Here is a 14,349-nt window from a genome sequence, read left to right on the forward strand (position 1 = left end):
ATCTCCTTCTTGTTGTTTTCCTTTGGTATCATTGGAAGAAGTTAAACCAGCCTATATAAGGAATCAGCAAGGTGAGCTGCACTGCATTAAAAATTCATTCCTGATGTGGGAATAATTGCTAAGGAAGACTATATATTTCCTATAGCACACTCAATGTGATATGATACTCTTCTAAAATTAATAACTTGCAGTAACTTAGATATGACAATTATTAAATGGCATTTGAAGAGGACCAAGGGTCCTGTGATTTTATCTTATCATTTAGGTTGAGAAGATGTTGAGGGCCAGCAGGAGGAGCACTAATTCAAAAAAGTAACAGGCTTCTCTTCTGAAAAGCAGACTTTGGTGGAAGGTCAAAAGAGTTGCAAAATTGGCCAGAACTCAAGGCTAGGAATAATACATATATATCCTGGAGAGTGAGAGCTAAATTTATTCCAGTAAAGTTTTTTAAAGATAAGAATTTAAAAGGAATCAAGAGCTGAAACTCTGAGGGGAAAAAAGAAGAAAAGAAGGAAAAACAAGTAGAGGGAGCTCTTATTCCACAGCTAACATTAATAGAGTGAAAAACCAGAAAACAAGGAAATACTTCAGCTTTCATGCGATGTGGATTTTTTTCTCCCATCTTTTTGCTTCCTGAAGATTTCTGTACAACTGAAAAATGTATGTTCTGCATAAACAAGAGATTAGTTTTTTTTGACCCTTTGAAGTTGAGCTTAAGTCCTGCTGACTTTCTGAACACATTCCTGTAGTTTTCTTGGCAATGTAACAGAAGTGGCTTGCCAGTGCCTTATTTTGGAATGATTTTTGATTTTCCAGTGTAACCTACAGATCTGATGGTCTGTCACTCAAGTTTTCTATGTTTATATGAGCTGAGGTGGCGCAGTGGTTAGAGTGCAGTACTGCAGCTGCTTCAGCTGACTGCTAGTTCAGCAGATCAGCGGATCAAATCTCACTGGCTCAAGGTTGACTCAGCCTTCCATCCTTCCGAGGTGGGTAAAATGAGGACCCAGATTGTTGGGGGCAATATGCTATTTAGTATACTGTCTTTGGTGTAAGCCGCCCAGAGTCCTCGGAGAGTGGGTGGCATAGAAATATGACTAATAAATAAATAAATTTTCAAGTTTCTCAGACCTGACTCTGCGTAGCTTTTCAACTTGACAATGTTGGCCAAGTGTTGCTACTTTCTGAAGCAGAGCTTGGTTTAGCTGGAGTTGAGGGGTATCTTATTTTCCCCTTGATTTATTTGTTTTCAGTAAGAATAGTCCAATTATCCTGGCCTTTTCTTTTCCACTGTACCACCTCCTAAGGGCAAAGAAGTTCTATACTGTATATGGGAACATAATGTGACCTCTGATTTCCATTATGGAGTTGTATATTCTACATGAGTTTTCTGAAAGGTCCAATTGACTCTTAGCTATGCCAGTATAGATTAGTCTTTTAAAGAAGAATTATTCAGTTCTTGATACCTGTGCCTGAAAACATATTCCTACCAACAAGTCAAAATAAATTGCAAGAACTTCTGCTTATGTGGTATTGACAAGTGAGGTGTCAAATCAGTTGCTGATTCTTGCATTAAAAGTATCCCTTGCCTATCAAAATAACTTACTAGTTGAAGCTTGTTTGACAAGATGAAGCCCTGGAGAAAGTTTGACTCAGACAAAAGAAAGCTTAAGGCAGCAGGGAACTTAGAGCAGGATTGTCAGGCTTTGGGACAGCTCTCAAGCAAATCACTCACTTTCTACAGCAGGGTGAAATAAGTGCAGAAACTTTCCTGAAGCCTCTCCATCTAATTAGAATTACTGCCTTAGCTGAAATTTCTTCTGAATGTTTAGTTCAGTTCCATTTCAGTCTTCTGTATGTGGTCCCTCAGGTGGCTTGAGTTGATAGTTTTGTTATGAGCTACTGATTTTATGGTCCTTGCTGAACTGTTATCTGTCATAGATTTGACATAGGTTTGCTCCAAACGGAATATTTAAATCTCCTCAACTCAAATGATCTCTATAATTCTATCCCCTTTCAAGCTTCTCTTAGGTCACAGGTCTATATTTCAATCATTGTTTGGAGTCATGAAGCTCATAGGGGTGTAAACTTCTGACCAAGTATCCATTAAGTAGAGATCAGGGTTCAAATCCTAATAAGCTCTCAACCTTTCTAAGTGGCTTTGGATCAGTCATTCTTTCTCAGCGAGAGAGAAGATAACTGAGCCTACTGCAATAAAATCAATCAATACAGGTAGCCCTTGACTTACAACCTTTTGTTTAGTGACTATTCAAAGTTCCAAGGGCACTGAAAAAAATGACTTATGACCGGTCCACACACTTACGATGGTTACAGCATCTCCATGGTCATGTGATAAAAATTCAGGCATTTGGCAACTGGTATGTATTTATGACACTGGCAGTGTCCTGGGGGATATGCGATCTCCCCAGTTGGCTTCTGACAAGCAAAATAAATGGAGGAAGCTGGATTTGCTTAAAGACTATGTTATTCACTTAAAAACTGCAGTGGTTCACTTAACAATTGTGATAAAAAGTTGTAAAATTGGCTACAACTCACTTAACAACCACCTTGCTTAGTAACAGAAATTGTGGTCTCAACTGGGTTCAAAAAGTCAAGGGTGGCTGTGTAGGTAGTCCTTGTTTAGCAACCACAATTGAGACTGGCAACTCCTTCACTAAGAGCAACAATCATAAGTGGAAAATCACAGGACTGTGATGGGATTATGACCTGGGTTCCCATTCAGTCATTAAGTGGATCCACACAGTCATTAAATAAAACATCACATGACCATGATTTAGGATTTTTACTTCTGTGTTCACCATTAACTCTGCTTGTCATGAGCCGTGGTGATGCAGTGGTTAGAATGCAGTACTGCAGGCTACTTCTGTCTGCTGGCTGCCAGCAGTTTGGCAGTACGAGTCTCACCAGGCTCATGGTTGACTCAGCCTTTCATCCTTCCGAGGTGGGTAAAATGAGGACCCAGATTGTTGGGGGCAATATGCTGACTCTTTAAACTGCTTAGAGTGGGCTGTAAAGCACTGTGAAGCGGTATATAAGTCTAAGTGCTATTGCTATTGTCACAAGCCAGTTAGGAAGCGGCTGAATAGCAATTACCATGGGACTCTGTTCTGGTTGCAAATGTGTAGTTTGGTTTTGAAGCTTTTTTTTTTTTTTTACACTGTCATAACTTCAAACAATTGCTAAATGAAGCAGTCGGAAAGCAAAGACTACTCATACTGCAATAAGTCAATATACACTTAAGAACTGCTTTAATTAATTAATAGAGCTGCACATCTTACAAATAGATAGGTGGCAAATAAATTTGATAAATATCTAGATCAGGGGTCAGCAACCTCCGGCTATGGAACAGCTTATGGCTCTTTCACGCCTCTGCTGCGGATCCCTGTCACTTAAAATATGTGTCACAACTGCCAATGTGTGACACCCACCGGTACGCACTTTATTGAGCTTTTCAACCCCTGGTAGGCCAACCATGGATAAATCCAAGAAAAGAAAAGTTTCAGAAGAAAGCAGAACGTTTAATTCAACTACATATGCTAGTTTGGTGGCCGCTCAAGAAATAGTCAGGCAAGGGAAGGTTTTGTGACTCCCTGTGTTTTCTTTTTTGCGGGAAACAGGTTCAAATGGCTCTTTGAGTGTTTAAGGTTGCAGACCCCTGATCTAGATAAACAAATATGATTCTAGGCAGCATACAATAAAACAAACAGTTAAAAACAGGTAGATGAAATGGGAAGAGGCGGTTGCTCAAATAAGCTGGTTCTCATACCCCAGTGACTTTCAGCAGAGTTCTAAAGTTATTTTTTTCTCCTATCCATCTCTGTAGATCGTGCATGGTCCTGATGAGAACCCAAAAAAGTCTTTAGGTGCTGCTTTGATCCCACCCATCCCCAAGTTAGCAAAGGCATGTGAAGAAAATTCGCAGAAGGCTGCAGAACTCTTTCCAAGCTTGCCACAGGCAGACTGTGTCTCATCTACTATAGATGAGTGTTCCAAAACAAGGTAAGCCTTTTCTGCTGTTCTTGTTCCTTTTTTCCCAAAGTCGCATCTAAAAAGCCTCATTAGTTGATTTTAAGGCAGCCTTCACCAAATGGCACCTTCCAGATAGGCTAGTTTCCAATTCCCAGCAATGTTTTGATATATTAGCTGGGGAATCCTGGGAGTTACGCTTCCCATACATCTGGGCCACGCTGATGTTATTTTGGAGAAGGTTTCTCCAATAGGTTATTCATTGTCTTATGTAAACTTTCTCAATTTCATTAAGTAATAGACCATCTTAAATCTCACTTGTTCAAATAGAAACGCGCATTACACTGCAGTGCTGTACAACTAAGTAAATTTCTAAGTTTCTGAATAAAAAGAGAGTTTTGCTGAATGAGACCAAAATCTTTCTTAAAGTTGCTTTTAAAGAAACCAAATGTCTTTACAAATCCCACAAGGCTGTTGTCCTCTCTTGTTGTTGCATGTAGCAGCTTGTGAAGAGGGATTTGATGCTTATGGCATTGTGCAATAACTGAACAATGGGTTGGGAAATTCTTGGTTCAGATCTCTGTTTTGCTTGTGTTTGCAAGCTAGTTATGAGTTAAGCATTTCATTGTCTTGATTAGACACACTTTTTTGGCCCACTCCAGACACTCCCTGCAAAATGAGAGTTCCAACAAGTTATTGTACTTAAAGTTCCTTCTATAGCAATAGCATTTAGATTTATATACTGCTTCATAGTGCTTTACAGCCCTCTCTAAGTGGTTTACAGAATCAGCATAGCGCCCGCAACAATCTGGGTTCCTCATTTTACTTACCTCAGAAGGATGGAAGGCTGAGTCAACCTTTAGCTGGTGAGAATCGACCTGCTGAACTGCTGGCAACCAGCAGGCAGTAGAATTAGCCTGCAGTACTGCATTCTAACCACTGCATCACCATGACTCTTTCTATCAACTAAGAGTTCCCTAAATTATTATATTTGCCTTTTTTTGCTGAAAGACAGTTTAATATCTCTCTCTCTCTCTCTCTCTCTCTCTCTCTCTCTCTCTCTCTCTCTCTCTCTCTCTCTCTCTCTCTCTCTCTCTCTCTCTCCCTCCCTCCCTCCCTCCCTCCCTCTCTCTCTCTCTCCACTTCCCCCGACCCAATTGCCTTTAAGATCATTATCAAAGTCTGGAAATGGTGAAGACAACAGCCAAAAAACACTGGGTAGGTACATATAGTAATTTATTTGAGCCTAAACAATGGTTGGATATGCCTTTTGCAGTGGAGATGCCTTGTCTCATTCATGGAATTCTGCTGGGCAGTGAGTAGCTAATTATCTCATTTTTCCTCCTCATGTGGGAAGGATGGACAAATCTCAGATTCCTTCTGGTTGGTAGGGTCAGTCAGAACAGACTGTATGAAAACATTCAACTGTACCTTAATAAAAGGAAATTAAAAATGAAAATGATTTTATATAACTTTTGGTGACTTCTTGGAAACATCCATGCAGTAGTTTTCTTAATAACAATGTGGAAATGATACAACTGATATTCTTGGAATTTTTGGATACTTTTCTAATTATGTTGTAGCCAGGTTGGACCTTGCCTCGTTTTTCCAAGATTAACTAAGATTGGCTGTGTGTTCCCATCTTCATTTTATTAAGATGAACGCTAGGAATTTTTTGTGTAATATCTTAATTTTATATTTCTCTGTCTGAGCTACCTGACAGGATTTTATGAGAATATATCATATATGCTACTTTGATCACTATGGAGAAAGGCAGTAGATAAATGTAAATGTAATAAATAAAAATTAATGAAGCTGAAAGAACCTATTTCTATTGTCATAGTGCGGGGCATTCTGTTATTGCACAAACAATCATGAAACTATATTATTGATCTGCTGAACAGAAAAATGATAGTTTTTTCCCCCCTATGGCAGCTTTAGCAGTAAAAGTACTCCAGGCTGGAATGAATTAAACACACAAAGACTTCTTGATTTTTAAACAATTGTTGTATAAATTATGATTGGTTTATAGTTTGAGTTCATTGTTTTTTAAAGCAGATCCTTTTTAATTCTCACTGGTACAAAAAGCTCAGCTGGAAAGTCATTCCTTGTGGTGTGTTAAAATGAAATGTCACATTTTATTCTGGGGTGACTGCCTGGTCAAAGGTGTTAATTTCAAAGGGTAAAGCTGCTTGCCTTGATAATTATTCCACAGCAGAGATAGCTGGAAAACAAATTTATTGCGATAACTACTTTAAACTAGCTGTATTCTTTTATGATGCAGTTAAATTTCTTTTCAGACAAGAACAGGTATTTCATCTGGATCCAAAATTTGGAGTTTAGCTCCAGTATCTAGCAGTCAAAGATGTTAGAATGCATATCTAATATTTTTGCTGCTTTCACGAAACCATTCATACAGTATATATGAATGGAATATATACTGTATATGGGATACAGTAATATAGCAAAGCAACCTTCTTGTTATTTTTGTCTGAGGTCTTTACAATTTTCTATGGCTCATATTCATTTTTTTTATTTTTTTTATTTTTATTTTTTAAAAATTTAATTTGATTTATATGCCGCCCTTCTCCGGAGACTCAGGGCGGCTTACAGTGCGTTAAGCAATAGCCTTCATACTTTTGTATATTTTATACAAAGTCATCTTATTGCCCCCACAAACTGGGTCCTCAATTTACCTACCTTAGAAAGGATGGAAGGCTGAGTCAACCTTGAGCCTGGCAAGATTCGAACTTACTTTAATTGCAGACAGCTGATGTTAAATTACAGTGCCTTTGTCTGCAGGCTCCTTTGACTTTTTTCTCTGCTTCTATCCTGATCCTGATCTTAGGATAAATAGAAATAGAATAGAGTATAAATTAGGAGCCTGAGTGGCGCAGCAGACTAATGCTACTGTTAAAGGTAGTATTTAACTTCCAGCTGCCTGCAATTACTGCGAGTTCAATTCTCACCAGGCTCAAGGTTGACTCAGCCTTCCATCCTTTCTAAGGTAGGTAAAATGAGGACCCGGTTTGTGGGGGCAATAAGCTGACTTTGTATAAAATATACAAAAGTATGAAGGCTATTGCTTAACGCCTTGTAAGCTACCCTGAGTCTCCGGAGAAGGGTGGCATATAAATAAAATAAATAAATAAAAATAAAATAAAAAAATATTTATAATTTTATAAGTAAATAGCATATAACTATAAAGGCCATTTAGGTCATTGTTCAATCCCTGTTCAGACTATAACATAATAATACCAGAAAATCTTGGACGGCACTTAGAAAATCTGCACATTGACAAAATTTCCACCTGTCAATTACAAAAGGCCCCGCAGCTTGGATCGGCACACATACTATGCCGATACAGTGCAGCATCCTAGTTTTTTGGAAAGAACTCCGTGTGTATGATGACCAACGGCAGCTGTGATTTCATATTTTTGTGTATATAATAATAATAATAAAATTAAAACAGACAAGCTCCTGCCACATAACACTTATTAACACCATTGATTAATGTTTACTTATTCTCCAACCCAATTTTGTCCTTCTTTGACTTATTTGTGCTTATTATAGGATCAGAATATTGATCTTTCTAGCTCAATAGGGTCGGTGCTCCCTGATTGCAGCTCCTTCCAAGATTTCAGATGAGTTGCCTTGGAATTGAGCCTGGAACTTGAGAACACACATATTTTGCACCTGAGCTCTGCCTAACTTGGAGAGGGCACTTCCTATTCTAACTTAGGTTGTAAGGATCAATCCAAGGAATAAATAATTACTGTACTGCCAAGATCAAAACTTTCCTCATATAATTCATCTTGCCAGTTCTTGACAGAAGAATAAGAAAGAAGGAAAGGGGCTACAGTATCTATTCTTTATTTCAGGAGCTGATGGGAGGGAGGGAGAGACACACACACAGAGAGAGAGAGAGAATATTGACAGGAATGATTATCCACTGGAACTAACACAGTTAGAAAGTGTAGAAACAGGTCACTCTGTGCCAAAGAAAGAAGTAAGCAGTTTATTTCAACCTTCCCATGGAGTTGATGGTTGGCACCTGTACATTTTTAAATCCCAGGTAAAGCAACAGAAAGAAGTTAATGTCAATTTAGTAATGAAATTAGAGTAAACATATATGGTAACACACCTCTGTGTCAGCTAAATGGTTTCATGCTTGTAGATATTTGCAAGTGAAAGAGTAGAGATGGAAGGATGCTTAATAATTCTCTCATCAATGGCTGATAGTCATTGAGAACCTTTTCCAGACCTGTGAGCTGTTATTTGGGCTCCTTTGAAGATGGATTTAATGCTCTTCTGGAACTGTAGCCTTTCATCTGGGTCTGAAAGGAGTCTATCAGTTGGTTTCTCTGTGAATACAATCATACAAAATACTTGCACAAGGCAGATTGAGTTTTCTCAGGTGATTAACCTGCCAGTTTAGCCTTCTGTCTTAACTCACTTTTTTCTTAGTGCAGCCTATTCCATGTTTAAGGAAAGGGATTTATGGGTATTTTCATCCTGGGGTGCAGCTTGATAAGAGAAGATGGAAAGAAAGTCAGAGGCAACACCAATCTCCAACCTTAATGTTTCCCAAATTCCATAAATAACAATAGCACCATTTACTGACATTGTGTTTGTGGCAGGATGAGGATCATCAATGGGGACAGTAAATTTTATACTGGTACAATGCTTTAACCTTTCTATGAACAAGAGCCCTTTAACTCCATCTACAGTGGATGATTCAATTTGTTGGAATGCCCCTTGATTCTTTTCTTTGTTCTTGCTGTCTTCACAAATACAGTAGTTACAGTCCACAGTAATATATTCCATTTTTTTAAATTGGCTTGTCAGAAACTGGATTGTCTGAACCTGCTTTCCAGAATGGCTTTCCTGCACCTTGGAAGGTTGTTGGGGGATCACTGGCATCCTTACTGCTACCAGCCACCTCCTCCCTCTGTCTGGCCAAGGAAGACTTGCTTTCAAATCCTCACCTGTTAAAAGATGATGAATGGAAAGAGAGCAACGGAAGGGTATGTTTCTGTTTCCATCTTTTGCATCCTTTGGCATGAAGGCCAAGGTGAATTTTAAGCTTGGCATTTAGCAGGAAGAAGTAAAGAAATCATTACAAGAAGGACTCAAACTGGCACAAAGGGATACTGGGAATGCTATTTGGAAGGCGGGCATCAAAGCTGAGCTTGTTAGGCTCTGCTCTGCCATTTGCAAAGCTGGCATTATCAAGCAATGAATGATGAATTTCCTCTGAGATACGATCCTCAAGCTTTGGAAAGGAATTTCTGGAGGAGAAGAACAGAGGAGAGAGAGGGAATGATACTGGCAGGATCAACAACCCAGGAACTCAACCATCAACATGAATGCTTCCCTCTCCAACAGAAAGGCAGTGATGATGAATTAAATAATGAAAACCTTAGTGGCTTCCCCACACTTCATTTTGCCCAATGATAGGCTGGCCTAGTCTGGAATTCCATCCATCTGTTCATCTATCCATTTATCCATCCATCCTCCTTCCCTTCTGTAAAGGGCTTTTCTTCAAGAGCTCAAGGCAGTTCTATCTGCTCTATCTTTTCTCTCCACAAATAGCTCCTTGAGATAGATTGTGCAGAAAAAGAGCCCCTGGCTCAAAATCAACCAGTGTGTATTCAGTGCAGAAGCTGGCCTAAGAGGTAGGTTTTTCCATTCCATTCCAGCATCTTAGGTACTACACTATATTGTTCTTTTCAAATATTTACTTAAAGATAAGCTTTTATAAGCTTATAATAAGCTTATAAATAGCTTAATTCCCAATGCATAGGTAGGTAGGTAATAAAGTGGTAGGAATAAATTTGAGTCATTCGTTATTAATTATTGTGGAATATCAACAAAGTCTGTATGATATCCGCAGACTCACACTCCACAAACAGCAGCAGCCATCAAAATGAATACATAATTTAAGTAAAAGCATTGCATTTTATGGAATGCAAAAGAATAAGTGTCACATTGAAAATGTGTGAGAATTATAATAAATGTGAAGTAGTGAATTGGCCTTTGATACGAGCAATTTATGTTCAACACAATGTTAAACTGATTAGGAAGGGTATATTCTGATACACTGCAATCTACCACTTCCATTTTAGTTGTCCCAGATCAGATTCTTTCTAATCAATTCAGCATTGTACTTCTTAAGCTTTTCTATCTGGGAGGCTGAACAGCTTTAGGGTCAGTATGGGCTTAACATCAGCCCCAAACTAGCAATATGTCTACATGATTTCATAAGAGATTGCCTATATAAAAAAAATTGCTGCAGGTCTTTTTTTTCTTGCTTTATTTTTTCTGATGTTGTACAACATCCCTTGATATTTTTTTCTGATTCAGTATCTGCCTCAGATTAAGCTTTGTCTAGTAATTCCAACTTTGGGTGACAAATAATATGAGGTAAGGGGAATACAGGATTAGAATTCCTTATATTTTCCTTGGAAAAGCAGCTGGTGTGTTTGTATGAGTATAACAAATTGGATTGATTCTGTATCATTAGGAACTGGGCTTTAATGCTTTTTCTCCTGCACCATTTCACTAATGTAAATTGGGCTCCTGGTCTCAAAGCTGCTGTTAAGCATGAAAGAAACTTCAGCAGGTACCTATGTTACATATGGTGCATTTTCCCTCTCTGCTTGCAATTAGTTTCAGACTTAAATCAAGAATTAAATGGCTGGCATTCAAATATCTTCTAACAGCGCTGCTCCTTCTTCCATCTTTATAGATACTTGTAAAGATGCTCAGAGATCTAGTGAGAGAATCTGCCATGTCATGATTCGTGTCTAATATGGCTTGAATCTCACTTTTTAAAAGCCCAATCTGAATTTGTTGTTAGTTGTGAAATCGTGTCCAACCTATCGTGACCCCATGGACAATGTTCCTCCAGGCCTTCCTGTCCTCTATCATCTCCCGGAGACTATTTAAGCTCACGCCGACTGTTTCAGTGACTCCATCCAGCCACCTCATTCTCTGCCGTCCCCTTCTTCTTTTGCCCTCAATCGTTCCCAGCATTAGGCTCTTCTCCAGTGAGTCCTTCCTTCTCATTAGGTGGCCAAAGTATTTGGCCAATCTGAATTACACATGCTAAATTGATGGAATTTTCCATGCCTATCTAGTCAGGTTGACTCCAATGAAAAATGAAGAGCATGAAACCATAATTCACATTGATAAAAATTTTATTTTGGGTTATAATAAATTATTAATAGTAATGTAATCAATTAATCTGTCTCTTGGCTATTCTGTACAAGTTATTCTGTCTACATATCTGCACCTGCACCCATACACATATATAGTTGTATCAAGTGTGTATGCTTCTATTGCATCCAGATTCATGTCACAATATCCAAGTCAGCTCAGGAGAAAATGCGTCAGAAGCAGCTAAAGGAGATAGAGTTCTTGCGCAAAGAAAAGGAAAAGGAGAAAGGGAGAGAAAAGGAAAGATCCACAAAAATCCAGGAACAACAGTCAAGAAATGTTCTGGACGGTATGTGATTAACGTAAAAGAAGGGGGAAATTTATTTTTGGATTCATTTTGTCCAATCACATTAGAAATGGTCTAGTTCCAGCTTTAAGGAGCCTACCTACTCCCCGCCCCCCTGCACTCATGGTGTCCTCTGGTGAACTTAAAGTGGATTAAAATGGAGCCCTAGACAGCAGTAGGAAAAGTAGGTTAAACAATCCATCTCTGTTAGTAAGCACATTGTCTGATTGGTTTGAAGCTGCAGCATCCAACAGAAGATTAGTTGGACGTTATATTGGCAAATTAAAATTCTGATAATAGTAGCTGCTTTACACCACTTTTTTTAAAATAGTGCCAACTAAAATGAATTTTTAAAAGTTTTTTTTTAATTAAAACTATCTATATGCCAGTATTGGCCCCATTTATGCTGACATCAGGTGAATTTCTACGGGTTTTATGTTTTAAAAATAGAGATTCCCTAACAGGGTCTGTTGGATCTGACATAATGTTTTGTCCAAACCACATATTTTAAAAAAGCAACTTTGGCTTTTGTGTAACATAACGGGACTTGCGCATGAAAAATTATTAGGGTCTAGGATAAAAGCTAATTTTAATTTTATCTGAATTAAAATTACATCAAATCAGTTAAATATAGTAACATGATCACTTTCCATGGATTTAGTGGTTTGTCCCTTCAAGCACATTATTTAAATTAAATTAAATTAAATTAAATTTTAATTTAATTTAATTTAATTTCCAATTTATATACCGCCCTTCTCCCTGAGGACTCAGGGCGGTGTACAGCCAAGATAAAAAACATAGAATACAAATATTAAAAAAAACATTTAAAAATATATATAAATTTTGGCCCGAAAATTAAGAAATCACAGACTGATTAAAAGAATTTAAAATTTTCTTCTTAAGACAACCCGGCTTGCTGGAAAAGATGGGTTTTAAGGGAGCGACGGAAGGCATTGAGGTCATGGATTCTCCTTATCTCCGGGGGCAACTGATTCCAGAGGGTGGAAGCCCCCCCAGAGAAGGCCTTCCCCCTGGGGGTCACCAGCCTACATTGTTTGGCTGATGGCACCCTGAGGAGGCCCTCTCTAATTTTATAATTTTATAATTTTATAATTTTATAATTTTATAATTTTATAATTTTATAATTTTATAATTTTATAATTTTATAATTTTATAATTTTATAATTTTATAATTTTATAATTTTATAATTTTATAATTTTATAATTTTATAATTTTCAATGTGCTGGAAACTTTGAAAGGTTCTCCTAGGGCCACTTGTACAGCTTTTGAGATGATGGGTGTGTTTAGGAGCATAAGGTGCACAACAATATTTAATTTTAAAAAAATTACAACAAAGGAAAATTATTTTGTAGAAAGTGTTTATTTGTTTTAAGCTGTATGTTCTTAAGATACATGTTCTTAAGATGTAAAGCTTTCAGAGAGACCATCAATGTTGCTTCCATTAACTATGCATTTTAGGTTTGGAGGCATTTTAAAGAAATTTTGGCAATGTGCTCTGCTGCAGCAGGGAAAGATATTAGTCTGCATTCTGCCAAATCCAGACCCTTATGCCTGGTCATTTTTTTTTTTTACTTTGCTTTTTTTTGCTGAGAGACTATCCTTTCAGAATTAGGGAGAAAAGGTGGTCTTTTGGAGGACAATTGCCCAGTGATGCTTTTTAAAGTGGACCTTTGGGACCAAGCAGTGTATGTGGAATGAAGATTATCCCATTGAGCTCAAAATGCTATCATCTTTAGTTGATACAGTGATTAATTCAACTTTTTGTAAAAAAAAAGTTGTACTTGATTAAGATAGCATCCAGTGGTGAAATCCAATTTTTTTTACTACCAGTTCTGTGGGCGTGGCTTGGTGGGCATGGTGTGGCTTGGTGGGCGTGGCAGGGGAAGGATACTGCAAAATCTCCATTCCCACCCCACTCCAGAGGAAGGATACTGCAAAATCCTCATTCCCTCCCCACTCCTGGAGCCAGCCAGAGGTGGTATTTGCTCAAAATTTCCGCTACCGGTTCTTCAGAACCTGTCAGAACCTGCTGGATTTCACCCCTGATAGCATCCCTGATTAATTAGGTAGCAGCTTTTGTATTTCCTTTCTTCAAAACCTGAAACATTTCACTTTTTGATTCACATGAGAAAGGATGCCAGAGTAATATATGTATGCATATAATTTAAAACTATTGAGCTATTTTGTGTGTGAATGTTGAATTATTGTTGAAGTTCTTTCAGAATGGGACAGGTAGGAAGGAGTGGACCCATTTGCTACAATGACATGAAGCAAGGCAAACTAGACTTACCCCTTGGACTGGGGAAAGAAAGCAAAAGATGGCTGGAAGTTGCCTTACTTGATTGCCTAATTCAGGGGTGTCCAGCCCTGGCAACTTTAAGACTTGTGGATTTCAACTTCCAGAATTCCACACACCCTTTTGCATGGCTGGGGAATTCTGGGAGCTTAAGTCTACAAGTCTACAAGTCTAGCCAAGGTTAGACAGTCCTGATCTAGATCTACTCAGCTCCATTACTGATCTCCCTCCCCAATAGTTCCCCCCACTTCCCCTTCTAAATGGGACTTGGTTTGCATTAAAAAGATAACCAATGAGAACTACAAACAAGGTTACAATTTAGATTTATCTCTAAAATGGAAATGAAAGAAAAGAAAGTGAAATGCTCCAAGGCAGGATTTTCCATATCTAAGGGGTAGCTGTTTTGGGGAAGTGCAGACAAAGACCATGGAATATGTGAAGAACATTTTAGTTGCATTGTTACAATAAATCCATCTTTCTCCAAGTTTCCTTCTTTCCTTCTTGTTTTGATTTGTGTTCATTTTGGTGTTTGGATTT

General features: G+C 38.1%; 1 protein-coding gene across 2 annotated transcripts in view; it reads left to right on the forward strand.

Moving 5' to 3' along the window:
* Window positions 1-14,349, forward strand: part of TOGARAM2 (TOG array regulator of axonemal microtubules 2) — an 80,119-nt gene that overhangs the window by 36,802 nt on the left and 28,968 nt on the right. For both annotated transcript variants that reach the window (XM_034427983.3, XM_034427982.3), the window contains exons 6-9: window positions 3,845-4,020; window positions 5,156-5,205; window positions 8,836-9,014; window positions 11,341-11,497. In XM_034427983.3, the coding sequence (XP_034283874.2) occupies window positions 3,845-4,020; window positions 5,156-5,205; window positions 8,836-9,014; window positions 11,341-11,497 (562 nt within the window). The remainder of the gene's footprint in view (window positions 1-3,844; window positions 4,021-5,155; window positions 5,206-8,835; window positions 9,015-11,340; window positions 11,498-14,349) is intronic.

This window comes from Pantherophis guttatus, chromosome 1, assembly GCF_059756535.1.
Source record: "Pantherophis guttatus breed Tessera chromosome 1, ASM5975653v1, whole genome shotgun sequence".
Classification (NCBI taxonomy): Eukaryota; Metazoa; Chordata; class Lepidosauria; order Squamata; family Colubridae; genus Pantherophis; species Pantherophis guttatus.